We start from the raw sequence: 15,051 nt of genomic DNA on the forward strand, positions 1-15,051 counted from the left end.
GAATCTCTGCCATAAGAATAATTGATCACCACAAGCAGAAAATTAAAACAGTGCAATAGTGATCAAAATGCCCTTTAGAATGTTTCATTTGGGTAGTATAAAGAAAAAGGGATGTTTTTATTTAAAATACTTCTATCTTAACTTTTGCTTCAAATGCTCAAGATGGCTAACAAGAATAAGTTTTTCTCCAGTGTTAATGAAAGCAGAATAGAAAAAGATAAAAGGCAGCCATTAAAACAAGTACAATGGGCGTCAGTGATTATAAACATGTCTGTTATCTGTAATTAATATACAGATCAGTGCAGGATTTTAAAACTATTAATAACTCAAAAACTTCCTAATCAAGAAGTTTTTTGTCATCCAGAAGAAAGCTGTTAATGTAAGATTAGCCTCTTTTGGGAGGGGGTTTTTGGACTCTGCTCATGGCCTTTGTCCAGGCCCTCTCCCTGGTCCTACTTCTAGAATGTATACTTCTAGAGATACAGAAGTATACTCTCGGAATGCACAAGAGAATCTTTGATATAGGTATGTTCTCAGATCTTCTGGTTCCAGTTATTAATCTAGCTGCTTCACTTTGCAAAAGTTGCACCTTCTGAACAACTTCAATGGCAGTCCCTCATTAAGTATATTTTAGTAATCTAACTTGGAAGTTACCAGAGTATAGATTACTGGAATCAGGTGACCCCTGTCTAGATAGGGATGACCACCAGCCAAAACTAGTAGAAAGCACTCTATGCCATTGAAGGCATCGGATTTTCAAGTGACAGAGATTGTTCCAGGAGAATTCTCAAGCAATGGGCCTGCTTCTGAAAGGGGAAAAGACTCCAACCTACAGATGGTTACCTTTGATTAAGTCCTACTGAAGTAAGTGGGGCTTACTTTGAAGATAGTCAGAAATTGCAGCACTTGCAAAATATGGCAGCCAGATTGTTAACAGGGAAAAGATGGTCTGAACAAATAACACAAATTCTGGCCTGCTTGCATGGACTGCGTGTATGTTTGCCATCTCCATTCATGACACTTGTTTTGACCTGTAAATCCATGCATGCCTCGGGAATGCAATACCTGATAGAATATCCTTCTTGACATGACGTTACCCATGCTATACATTTGTTTGTTTGTTTGTTGATGTTTGTAACATTTATACCCTGCCTGTACCAAAGATTTCTCATTCATTGTCTAAGACATGAGAACATGGCAACAAAGAAGGATTATCTAGCGTGAACATGGCTATCTTTTAAGCACCAGGTTAAGAGTTTCCTCTTTTCCCAGGCCTTTGGAAGTATATAATAGTATTAATCAGGTTTAAAAATGATTTCGATCTATGTGCATCTCTGTGTGTACTGTTTGCATATATACATGTATTCCAGTGGATTTTATAGTGTAGTTTTAAGGTTTTGAAACCACCCGGGTAGCTTTGGCTATTGACTGTAATAGAAATGATTGAATAGGACATTTGATCCGAAAACACATGAGGTCATGGTAGGACCCAAATGGACCAGCAGCACACTTGTTAATGTGCTTAGCTTTCTTCTGTTCTCATTTAAAGAGCTCGTGTTTAGAATACAGCACTTAGGCATTTCTTTCATCTGTCACTTTCCTCTTGAAATTGACCTGTTTTTTTATTTATATGAAATAGATGGAAAACCTTATATTAACTAGAACACCATCTTGCTAACATTCACAAATGCAATATTTACTCTTGCTCCCTAAGCCATTGATGTTGTGTTAGTTATTATGAACTAATCAGGGCAAGTATTTTCTTTGTAAATCATTATTTTGTTTAATAAATTAGTCTTGCTTGTTCCAATTCTTAGAATTTTGTCTTGTTCTTACTGCCTAGTTTTGCCAATCTGAGAATCTATCCTCATGGCTTGGTGTTGGTTGATGTACAGAGTTACAATGATTTGGATGGAGAAGTAGAAACAGCTCAGGTAAGCAGATAACCTGATTAAAGCAAAAGATTTGAAAACGGTGGTTTTCTTGTTTTTGCAAGCTTTACTGGATTGAAATTTTTCTTTAGTTTTTTCCATGTACTAAAAAAGCCTATGCGGTGTGGTGACTATTAAATTAATATGTGAGAAAATTAGGTTTAAAACAGCTAGGGAATTTGTACAGGCTTGATTCAAATCAATAGGGAAACCATGGTTTTTCACTACAAAAACATGCCTCCTTGATCTTCAGACGCACATGCTCCTCTTATGGCTTTTTACATACCAGAGAGAGATTGTTGTGTTGTTTTGTTTTTAAACCAACAACAGTTCCCTGATTGCAGGCTTGTGAATTATTTAAACTCTGGATAGTGACAACAAGGTAAGATCAGACTGGCTTCAGATATGCCTTGTTCTGAAACCAAGCCATAAACCAGGATAGGACACTTATTTATACTTGTCTTTGAGCGCAGAAAGAGCCGAAAGGAAACTAGGGAATCCACAAGCCTAAGGCCAACACTTGCTTCTTTTCCTTATGTCAAATTACACTGGGATATTATGTTGGCAGTCCCTGTTTCTCCTTTGCATAATTGTGATTTTCAGTGTCAGAAATAAGCAGACTGAATCCAAATAAACCTATGAGCTTCTTAGGGAAGACTAAGAGAAAATTAATAATAGTTAAATAATAAATTGTACTGTCTTAGAAGGTTTTTCAACTGTAAGAAGAATAAAAGATTAGATTTAGTTGAGAATGAGTGATGAAAGCATTTTATTATAATACTGTGTGTTTCACCAACTGCATTGACTCTTAGCTGATTTCTCAGCGAAATTTCAAGGTGCTGCTTCTGCACTGACTTTTTCATTTTTTGGCCTGGGATACCTGAAGGGCCATTTGTTTCTACACTGCCTGCTTGTACCCCAAGATATCCATAAAAGGTCTGTCTTTGAATGGCTAAGCAGAAAGGGCCCACTCAGTGAAGGTACCAAAATTGTGGACTGCTGTCCCTAGAGAATGTGGTGCCAAGCAAAGACCTTTTAATTTTTTCAGAAGTTACAACATTCTGTACAATTTTAATTTACTTGGTTCATGCTTTAATTCTGCTGACTGCTTGTAAACTGTAGCTCTTGTTTTAGTGATTGTGAGTTGTATCCAGTGTAATGTTCATGGAAAAGGTGCAGTAGGTGGCATTGTTCCATCGGTAATTGTGCCTTCTGCCACTGAATGCATAAACGTCAGCAGAACAACTGCCACAAGGAACACTTAGCATAATTAAATTTTAAGGAGTTGCAAAAACACTTTCAGAAACAGAATTATAGTATTGTATAGTATTGACACTTGGAGGAGGAGGAAAACATGATTTGTAGAAGTGTGAGAAACTTTGTGGTGGCAGAATGACATCTTTGGAGACAGCCCTTTGTTTTCATTTGTTCTAGTGCAATTTAAATATTTTTCAACTTCCCTGGGAACTTGCTGAAGGGCAGGGTAAAAGGTAGGTAGATAATAGGTAAACAAAATGTCTTAGTACGACATACACATATTAAAGATTTTCTGTGTCTTTTAAGTAGATCTGTTAGGTGTTCTGTCTTTGCTTGCTTATTCAGCGTCATTTTGCAAGAGATAAGCTAGTTTCCTGACAATCTCCTTAGCTTGTCTGAGAAAACATGAAACACAATATATGTATATAATGAAATGGGTTCTAGAACAGATGAATATACTGCAATATATGTGTTTACTTTTAAGTTGCTGTAACACTTATTTTTCTCCCCAGTAAATCTTGCTTACTTCTTAGCAGAACACAAAAGAAAATGAGTTTGAAGCCAGGATGCAGACTCTGTTTCAGCCTAAGGATCAGATACTGAAGCGCTCCGCCTCACTCTAGTGACTGCTGGCAAAAGGGCAGAACCAAAACAGAGAAATACCTGCATATTTTAGTGGAAATTTTACACTGCAGTAATTTAACCTTAGGAGAGGCATTTCAAGTATTTAGAACAAGGAAAAACTGCACAAAATCTAGGAAACCATAAAAATCAGTGGTTGGGAGAAGGGGAGGTTGGGTCTTATGGATAGCTGTGGGGAGTGGACTTTGGATCCCTGGAGAGCTGGATTTGGCCTCTGGGTTTATAAAGATCTGTATTCCTGGTTAAAGTTCCTGAATGAACTGAAGATGGACGTAAAAGAAAAGAAGGTTATCAACTTGCAACCCATGTTCTGTAGTTTTGTAGTATTGATCATTCAAATTCCTAACTTGTGGTATCAAATGATTCATTGCTAGGACTTTTGGAGGTCCCCATTACATTTCATTCAGGATTTATGTTTCCTTCCCCTTTTAGATTTTAAACAAGATAGAAGAAAGAATGAAAGAAATGTTACATGGAAGCATCAAAAAGATAAAACGGTAAGAAACTTTGTCAGACCTTAAACATATAAAGGCTGTCAAGGATTATGGAAGATCTTAAATGTGACTAACTGAAGTTTGCATGGATCTACTGACATGACTGGGTAAATTATTATAGATAACAGCATCCTACTTTTAATAAAAGTACTAAAATTTTCACATGCACTGTAGAGATTATAAAACCTTTTACTCAAATGTAGTTTTTATTCTTAATGGGAACCTTAGAAAAGCTATGCTGGATCAGATCAAAGGTTCATCTAGTCCAGAACTCCGTATACAGCAGAGGTCTCAAACTCAACTTACCTGGGGGCAGTCTGGGTGAGGCTGGGCCGCATCAAGCATTCCACCACCACGGTGGTGGTAGGCCACTCATCCCGCGTGGCTCCCGGAGGCCAGCCCGGGCGCCGCTGGCGCTTTGAAGGCTGCAGGGCCCCTCCCCTGTGCCCCGCCTGTCCCGGCAATTGGCCTGTGGGCCGCGAGTTTGAGACCCCGATATACAGTGTTGGAAACCAGTTGCCCACAGGATTCCTCAAGCAGGATAAGTGCAAGACGACCTCCTGCACAAGCTCCTCAGATACTTGTGTGTGTAGGCATACCGCCTCTGGTAAAAGAGGTAACACATAGCAAGACTAGTAGCCACTTATAGATCCCCCACACCATGAATCTGTCCAATCCCCCTTTAAAACTAGATTGGCATCCATCACCACTTCCTGTGGCAGCAAAGTACTTACTTTTATCTATCCTAAACCTCTCACCATTCAGTTTCATGAGACGACTCTGGGTTCAAGTGGTATAGGAGAGGGAGAAAAATTGTTTAAAAATGATTCTATACAGACCATTACTAACATAATTTAATTAAATACCTTTGAGGAGATGATCTTGGTGTAGCTAAGTTGCAGTCTTTAGATACTACCCATTATGTCATGCTGTATTCCCACACCCTTTATTACAGAGAGAGATATACTTTGTTGAGGGCATTGCTCAGCACGAAGATTGATTAGTAGCCTGAAGTGACTTATTTGACATACATTTCTGAGCTAATAAATTAGTGTGAAATTAGGAATGAAAATAACAAGTCCCTCACCCTTTTCTAATATTTTAAGGACAAATTATAGCCAAATGATTTGGGCCTGCCCAAGTTTTCATACTGTTAGATACTGCCCTCTAGTGTTTCTAAAAACATTTCTGTAATGTACATTGCTTTAGAATGACTGAAAATCACAAGTGATTTTTGTCTTTCCTTATAGTTTGTTTGATGTTGCAAGGCATTGAAAACAAATGGTGATACCAACCATTCTTTGGCAAACATAGTTGACAATGTGTATGCAAGATTTAAAATAGCAGTTGCATACAAATAGCTGCCTAAGAATAAAGAAGTTTGTTTCCGCAGTGCTTTTGGAGAGAATATTTTTTCAAAAAGTAAGATATTTTAATATAAAAGTTTTATCTGGCATTTTGCTGCATCATGGAGTGCTAAAAATAACTTCATCCAAAAAACATTGGTGTATTATCTCTTAGTTCTGTGATTTGAGTGTCTCTTCAGTAACAGAATATATTTTAGTAACTACAAATCTAGGAGTGGCAATTATTTTAGTATTACTAATATTTAACAGTAAAAATGCAGGCAAGGTGTTTTGAACATTAGGTAAAATATATGTGTGTGCCCCTAGGAAAGTAAGATTTAATAATTTTGAGTAATATCTTGTTTGGTAACTTTGCATACTTAAAAATTGTGTATTTTCTTTGTTCTGTCTAATGTTTCCACAGTTTGCCAGCCATAGTGAGAGGGGATGCAATTGATAGATACTGGCCCACAGCAGATGGACGATTAGTGGAATATGACATAGATGAAGTTATTTACGATGAAGAGTCAGCTTATCAGAATATTAAAATTTTACACTCTAAACAATTTGGAAATATGCTTATCCTCAGTGGGGATGTTAGTGAGTATTGACTTTATATAATGCATTATCATTTCCTATGGAGTTGGCCTGTGCTGCTTGTGAACCACCAAACCATGTATGGTGGCTTGTTATATGTTTGGATATCAGTTATTTTTACAGTACTAAGCATGCAGCAAAAATAGAGGATCCCTTGAATTCCTTGGTGGCAGTATTCGTGCCACAAGTTAGGCAGTACCAGTACCATAGAGCACTTCCCCCCTAATTTTTTCCCAGTCACAATTTTACTGTTATCTATGGTTTAAAAGAGCTGGTTGCATAATTAACTTTAGTAGTCTAATCATATTGCACCCAAAAGGATGCTTTTGGGTGCAATATGAAGTGAATATGCTTTAGTTGTAACATGAATTATGATCATTTCAAACACTTTTTCTGACTTATGTTGAAATTCAATGTACTGGAGAAAGTAGCAGATAAAAGTAATCTGATAAAACTTCTCTTATATTTAAAAAAATGTGAATAGAGAGAAACATGTGGGAGCTTTGTCTGAAGACATGGGAGACAGTCACTTAGCTGCAGCTAGCCAGATCTGGGTCTGGGCAATACTTAGATAACAGACTGCTTGGGAATCCCATGTAGTCAGCTTGAGTTCCATGATGGAAGGGGGGTATAAATAAAATAATAAATACTATAGTATGGACTCTTCAGAGTAAGTTGTGGTACAAGGGCCTATTAGCATGTTCTGTTTAGTCCAGGTCCTAATAATCAAAGTTGTTAAGAATTTAAGATGGTCTGTTTTGTTGCTTGCTTACAAGAAAGTTTGTTCATTATAATAAGTGTATGGGTATTTATGTATCTATAATTCCTTGCTTATTAAGATCTGGCAGAAAGTGACCTGGCATATACACAAGCGATAATGGGCAGCGGGAAGGAAGACTACACTAACAAAGAAGTGCTCATTCTTGGAGGTGGTGATGGGGGCATACTGTATGAAATAGTCAAATTGAAACCAAAGATGGTCACCATGGTGGAGATATCCTTTCAATAAGACTAAAAAAACCTTCATTGTATTTTCTCTGGTCCAGTGCATTTGGAATGAGAGCAGATGATTTAGGTAGATTTATGCTGACTTCTCTCAGAACTCTTTTGAATTCTGTATTGTATATTAGACATCTTTCATCCAGCAGAGCTTCCTTTTTACTGTTGTAGTTTTACAATCTTATTTTGACCAAGGTATTTAAGCTAAGTTTAACTTTGATGCATATTTTGTTACAACAGAGTATTCAGTGTATTGTATAAGGGCTTGTGGAAAAAATGTTACTTGTAAAAGATGTTTAGAGTTCTTTATGTCTCTAAAGCTCATTTTTTGATTAATATATTTGAATCTACTAAAATGTATTCCCATACCCAATTTCATGTCTTGTTCTTTAGAAACAGCATGAAATAATTGTTTACTTATTCTGGAATCTTAAATACTGTTATTCTGAAGCAAAAGTAATAACCATAGGAAAGTGAGTTATTTGATTCTTAACTAGTATCAAAAACATTGACCAAATGGTGATCGACGGGTGTCGAAAATACATGCGCAAAACTTGTGGAGATGTCTTGGACAATCTGAAAGGAGAATGCTATCAGGTAATGTTGAAGGCAGGTAGTATGAGTGGTATTGTTTTTGTCCGTGAAAATATTTGTTTGGTAGAAGTGTTTATTTGATTTATGTTATTGTTGCTAGAATTTAATACGGTATCTTAAATTCATCATAATTGAATATCTATAATACTGTGAGTTAAATTATTGATACAATAGTATGAATTATGTATAAGGATCAATCTTGTTTATAAGTATAATTCTGAGGAACTTTCTGAATAAGCAGGAAAATAAGGGTTTTGAAGTAAACGGATTATTTTTGAAAATGTTTTTCATATATTCATAAACTATTTTTAGAAGATTGCGTGCCTCTGATATTGAAACATCTGAAGTAGGGAAACACTAGCTAATTCTCAATGATACTAAGTATAAATTATCCTTAAATATGAACATAGGCTGGCTAAAATAGAACATGTTAAAAGCTTTGCAGTCATGCAGGTAAGCTATATAATTAGGCATAGCTACTTATAATATCAACTTTGGAATAAAAAGAATTAAATTTTTGAAACTTCCATTATAAATGTATATATCTCATTTCCATAAGAAAAAAGTGTAGCACAAGATTTGGAATTTTCCTTGATCATGTTGCCATTTGTCTGAGACAAATGGATGAAGATGAGTAATTAAAATGATCAGTCTTGATGAGTGCGATGTGGTCTCTCAGCCCAGTCTTCTAGGGAAGGGCTGTACTTCAGTGATAGAGCACATGCTTTCCATTCAGAAGGTCCCAAGTTCAATCCATGGCAACCTAAATTTCATGTTCAACATATGAAGGAGTTAATTTTCATTTATTTCTTTACCTCCCAATAGTGTTGTTGCTGTTTACAGTGCATTAGATCACAGAAAGGCAATGCAATAGAACAGCATAATACTTCACTACAGCATTTGAACTAGTATTTAAAAGACAATAAAATGAACAACTACTAAACATTCAAGCATCTCTCTCCCAAAAAGTGCTTCCCAAGCTGCAGCTTCAGTCTTGCTTTTAAGATACTTGGGTGTGGGGCGCAGGTGGGATTTCTCACCCTTGATGGGACAGCATTTATCTCCTGAAGTAGTGCCTCCCAAACTGTAGCTTCAGCTTTCTGTGTAGGATTTCTGGCGGTGGGAAGCAGGTGGAATGGCTCACCCTTCACAGAACACCATTTTTCCCCAAAAAGGAGATTTGGACAGGTATGCTACAGACACCCTACCCACGCATCTGACAGCCCATTGCTTATTTAACTTCTGGCCTGTTACTTCTTGCAACAGTTGGTCTGTGTCTAATGTGAGAACCACCAGACACTGACAGACTTCTGCACACATATACAGATCACACATCTGTCTGGATATGTATTCTAAAATTTTCTATGTCATTTCCTGATGGTTCCTGATGTGGGCATGATAAAGTGGTGCAAAGGCTGGATTTTTCCTGTCATATTAATCTGAGTGCTACAAACAGTGTTAATAAGTAGCCAGTTGGAAAGCAATTGCTCTAATGAGTTATCCACAATTTTACTATGTTTTTAAAGGTTCTAATAGAAGATTGTATTCCAGTACTGAAGAGGTATACCAAAGAAGAAAGGATGTTTGATTATGTAATTAATGATTTGACAGCTGTTCCAATCTCCACATCACCAGAAGAAGGTTAATGTTTCTCTGCTTCAGCAGATCTTGTTTGTGGTCAAACTATTTCATTAAATGTTTTGTTTGAAGTTGAGTAACTTACACCTTGAGGTTCGAAAGGATGAATAGGGATGAGAAGGCATGCCTGGACCAAGCAATGGGTGGTACATACCTGCTAAATGTGGGAAGTGGAACTTTTGGGTCATATTTAAGTCAGTTCATGTACAGATATTGTGTCCATGCTAGAATTAATTATGCCCTATATTCAAAAAATAGTTAAAAGGTTTATGTCCTTCATCTATTATCTAACATCAATTCACAAATAACTTAAGAATCTGAACAAAAATAATTAGTAATGGAAATAGTATCTGTCCCTATCATGATAATATTTCTGACTATTTTATTTTGAATTAATTAATTACTAATTAATTGATAAATACTTCCAAATTTAGATTCCACTTGGGAATTTCTGCGGATGATTCTGGACCTTTCAATGAAAGTGTTGAAACCTGATGGAAAATATTTCACACAGGTATGACAAGGAAAATTCTTCTACAGTTATTAACACCAAAGTGACACCTGAAAAAAATAAACTTTTTGAGATGCTACTTAGTCTTCAAGATGAGATTGGATTACTAGGGTTCTGTTCTCACCTTTTACAGCAGAAATTGAACAAGGGAAAAACTGTGCTTGTTGGAATATGGTATCCTCCAGAACCTGTGAAGGTTCAAATAAAAACTGGAGCTCCTAAGATCACCCATCACTTTCTACTTCTGGAGGGTATGAACTAGACAATACTGTGCTGTGTTCCATAATCTAGGAAGTCATGGGGACACCCCCCCTTTTTTTGAAGTTTGTCTACTCTATGTGGAATATTTGCCTGAATTTGACATAAACTTGGCTCATCAATTTTATGTTAGTTTTGGATAAGGCTACGGTCAAATACTGTGTTTCATACTTCAGGGCAGTAATCTTACACACCTCTGAGTAAGCATTATTAAATGCAATGACACTTTTCTCTGAGAAAACATTTCTAGGATTTTATCTTAAGGCTCTAATCCTTTATATACTTATTTGGGGTTAAGCCTTGTTGAAGTTTTAACTAGACATGGAAAAGATTGCACTGTAAATGTATTTTCAGAAACAGTTAAGGTGGTATGCAGCCATAAAAGTTCTCTTACATCTCAAATCTGCACACTTTTGGTTTTCTCTTATTAAAAAAATGAACATTTCTAATGACAGCTTTACTCAATATCAAACAAGCTGTTCATTTCATAATTATGCCTTCAGGTGACATTTTCTTGTGCCTCCGAAAATTATAACTGAACTGATCATGGATTTAGTTAGTGCAAATGCTACATTCCCTGGCCAGCATCTGAGGAGCTAAAGGATGTTTGAATTTCTGGCTCCAAGGGCTTTGTGCTTTGGCCTGGAACTGGGAATTGGAGCTCAGTCACCCCTTCCCTGCCTCTATGAGAAGAATACTGCCAGCTAATCTCTGAGGTTTGTAAAGCAACATTAGAAAGATATAAAAGGGGTCAGGAAGAGGAAGTGACTGGGCAGATCCAGGATACTAGGCAATCCTTTGCAATCCTTTGAGATGCTTCAGTTAGACAGGTGTAAAAGCATGTCTAGCAAAAATGCAGAATGTGAGGCCTGGAAGATGAGTATCACTCTATACTGGATTTCTATAACCCTCCCTGTTTGCTAGTTTATTGTATTTGATAGAATTGCATCCCAAAACATCTTTCAATTTCTCCATCATGTATTTTAAGAGCTATTACAGGCAAAGCTTTCAGCCTTTATATGAAGGTAAACTGCCCTGTTCTCTCTTCTAAACAAACATTGTAGGGAAAGAGCCCTGTCCTGTTTTTGGATCAGGTGGCAGACCACAACAGTGGGAATCAGGAATAATAACCTGCTTCTTAAAAACACAAAGCCAAAGTATGTTTCCTGCAATATGGCTAAACATACAAAAACAGGGTTGCTGAATGTGTTGAAGATCCTTATGTATTATTTTTCCTGAAGCACTATCTTGCTGTGCTACTCGTAACACATTTTAAAAATAGGAAACTTAGTAGTGTGCACTATACTTTTTGACCACCAGATAGAGCTTGATGACTAAAAATGCCAACACATGTAATGAAATCTTCATGCCAGCTCCTGTCTGGGAACCTGTATAAACTTGTTACATTTACTGAGAGAATGCTGTTAAACTGTTTTATTTTTCTTATGTGGAATGTATCCCCCCATTTCTCATATTTCCATTGATTTTTATAGATCTCTGAGTCAAATCAAGGAAATAAAATGTCCATTCCCCCTATTGGAAAGTTACTCAAGTAGCTTCTTGTCCACAATACAGGTTATGCATCAAGATAGTCAGGTGCTGAGGCACACCCATTTCTTTCAGAACCTTCCATCGCTTCTCATAATTCACACAGACAAAGGCTTTGATGTAGTCTATAAAGCATAGGATGGTCTTCTTCTGAAATGCTTTGCTATGCTCCAGTAGCCAGTGTATATTTATGATAGGATCTTGAGTATCTTCCTTTCAGAATCCAGCTTGAACATCAGACATTTCTTGATCCATGTAGGGTAATATCCTTTTTAAAGCATTTTCAGCATCATTTTGCTTCTATGGGAAATCAGTCAATAGTACCATCATTGCTGCACTCTTTTGTGTCTCCTTTATTGGGGATTGGAACATTTCCAGTCTGCAGGCCATTGTTTGGTTTGGAGGCACTGTTTTGTGTTCTGCTAACTGTTGAGATTTGGGGTTCTAAATCTAGATGGAACAGTGTGGAATGAAGATAATTATTTACTTCTGCTTTCCCATGGTGTGTGAGAGAATTTGGATAGAAAATTGAAGCTGTGGGACTTAACTTTTTATAAACTCACCTCGTAGGATGAATTAAGTCCCAGTATAAATACTCATTTCAGAGATTGTAATATTTTAAGGCTACATCTAATTGGGACTAAAGGAAGCACTTTTCCAATCCTAATTCCTCTGTTCGTTGCACTACACTGGAATGTCTTAATTTCAGAGTAGTTAGAATTCTTAAGCTTTACTCTGGAAAAGGGAAATCAGGAAAAGTGTGCCTATGGCAGATCCTAATGTAGCATCCCCTGATTTGGTACTTTCTGGACTACATCTCCCATCAGCCCAGGACAGCATGATTAGGGAGCTGTAGTCCAACAGATTTAGAGTGTATTAGGTTGTGGAAGCTTTTAGAGGTTCAGATAGCCCCACCTTCTGATCTCCATGTTCTTTTCTCCACCTTCTGTCAGCTAATACTCAGTATTCAGCAGCAACGGCAGAGCAGTGAGCACACTCAGTTTTTATTAGATCTTTCTTTTGTATTTTGGGTGCCCTCAACTTTTCAGAATCTCTTTCACTTTCAGAATCCCTTTTTCACTTCCCTACTAATTAGCACTGGACTACTAAGTTCATTCTGAGATACAGTAATAATGATTATAGCTTTAACAGTAATCTAGCTATCAAGAATTCTGTATATAGAAATCTAGTAAATTCTGCATTTTGAAGAATTTGTACAATGATACTTCTTTACACATAATTCTGTATGTATAAAAGTAAGGTAACAATTGTCAAACTTTAATTTTGATTAAACAGTTCATTAATTGGCATTTCTTTTGTAAGAAAGGCAAAAAGTTAGATTTAATTAAGGTCTTAATATTCAGTTAAGAATGCTGTGTAATATTTTTAATGAATCATATTCTGTAAATGTATTTGTTATATAAGATAATACTACCAAGAATGATGTCTTATATTCCTGGTTACAATGCATAAATAATGGATAAATTTGCAATGGATAAATTTCACCCTTGTAACTTGGTGTGTATTCTCTGGCTGGTGTTTTGGTGGTCGTATGAACATCAGACTGCTATATATCAGGCCTGCTAGACTTACTACAAATAAAGCATTCTAAAATGTGGATTTTTAGCATGTCTTTAGATAATGCATCCCTTTCCAACCTGCTACCACTTAAATGTTTTGACTGCAACTCCCAGCATTCCAAATTATTGACTTTGCTGGTATTGAAGTCCAAAAAACTTGGAGGTCTCCAGGTTGGAGAAGGCTGCAGTACAGTCCTGCATAGCAAAATGTTTGGCTACTTCTGAGGCAGGTATTGTCATAGGCAAGGGAACGCTACCACGTTTAACAAACTGTAGGTGTCGCATACAGTCTCTTACTAACTTTAATTACTCATTTCTATAATTGGCTTGCCATGTTGTCACCTGCGGTTACTTGTCATTTATGATGATGGTGATGAGAGGTGGGATACCAGGGATGACTATCTACAAAAGCAGACTGCAGATTACTCTCATTATATGGATTTGGTCATGCCATTAAACTAGGCTGATACAAGTGGGATGTCCCATAAATTACCTAGTGCTGTTTTCTATTTGTGATGTCTAAATTACACACACAGGTTGTTTATGCACTGTCCCATTCAATTTGATGCTGGCAAAATTATATGCTTTGTAAAAGGAAGTGGAACCAAATAACCACTGCCCCACTATGGATAATAATAGATTACAAAACAAGTTTTATACCTTTAACTTCCTTACCTTTTACAATAACCATACCTTTGCAATTTTGTAATAGTTTTGATAACTAAAAAAAAAGTTTCAGTTCGCTAACATTTAATTCTTTTCCCTGCCCCACTATTTATTTTGGTTCTAAGTTTAACAAAATCTTAACCATCTCAAAGTCTGCAATGCATGAACTCTGAGCAATCACACCAGCTTTTTGCCTAGTGAGAACCAAGCCAGCACAAACTGAATTTAGTGATACATTCAGAAAAAAAGGTTAATTTTAGAGCTGACAACATCAATATTGCAAACTCTTAATACAAAATAAGCCCAGTTGATATTGAAAGTATTTATGGCTGTATTATAAATAACTTTGTGCAGAGTATTGGCTTTTAATTTATGAATTGTGACAACACATCTCTCATCATGTCTCCAAATACTTTCTGAATAACTTGTACACTAATTGCATTTTCACAGTTCCAAAGCCTATAGAACTGAAGTGATGTTAATTATGTTTTAAAATATAGAAGCTACTAGACTTTTTTCTCTCCAAGTCTGATTGACATATGGCTTTTGCCTTCCACTCAGTCTGATATACTAACTGTACCCTATTTGGTGAAAGAAAACTTTGCAGCCAGGCATTCCTGTTCTTGTAACCGCCCATTCAGATTGCTGCAATGTGTTACCTTTTGAACTCCAGTCAGTTCAAAACAAGGCAGGTAGACCGTTAGCCAGGACCTGCTAATATGTTCAAGTTTTGTCAGTATAGTGTGATCTGCACTGTCACCCACTCCATTTTCACAGTCCATTCAAAGTGCTTGTTTTAATATTTAAAGCTGTAAATAACTTGAGGGTGATTATGTGGAAGAGTGTTACCCTCTATATCTACCGCCCCATATCCTCTGGTCATCTTCTGTGGCCCTGGTCTAGGCACCACTGCCAAATAAGAAGAGGTGAGTAACAAAGAATGGGCTTTTTCAGTGGTGCTGCCTCCTGTAGGATTCCCTTCCCAAAAGG

At 36.7% G+C, this 15,051-nt stretch overlaps 1 protein-coding gene across 1 annotated transcript in view; it reads left to right on the forward strand.

Annotated features, from left to right (window-relative positions):
* Positions 1-15,051, forward strand: part of SMS (spermine synthase) — a 33,451-nt gene that overhangs the window by 12,102 nt on the left and 6,298 nt on the right. Inside the window, exons 3-9 of the mRNA XM_044441938.1 lie at positions 1,844-1,934; positions 4,263-4,327; positions 6,095-6,270; positions 7,107-7,261; positions 7,774-7,863; positions 9,387-9,501; positions 9,933-10,012. Of these exons, the coding sequence (XP_044297873.1) occupies positions 1,844-1,934; positions 4,263-4,327; positions 6,095-6,270; positions 7,107-7,261; positions 7,774-7,863; positions 9,387-9,501; positions 9,933-10,012 (772 nt within the window). The remainder of the gene's footprint in view (positions 1-1,843; positions 1,935-4,262; positions 4,328-6,094; positions 6,271-7,106; positions 7,262-7,773; positions 7,864-9,386; positions 9,502-9,932; positions 10,013-15,051) is intronic.

This window comes from Varanus komodoensis, unplaced genomic scaffold (genome assembly GCF_004798865.1).
Source record: "Varanus komodoensis strain SLA01 unplaced genomic scaffold, ASM479886v1 scaffold4, whole genome shotgun sequence".
Lineage (NCBI taxonomy): Eukaryota > Metazoa > Chordata > Lepidosauria > Squamata > Varanidae > Varanus > Varanus komodoensis.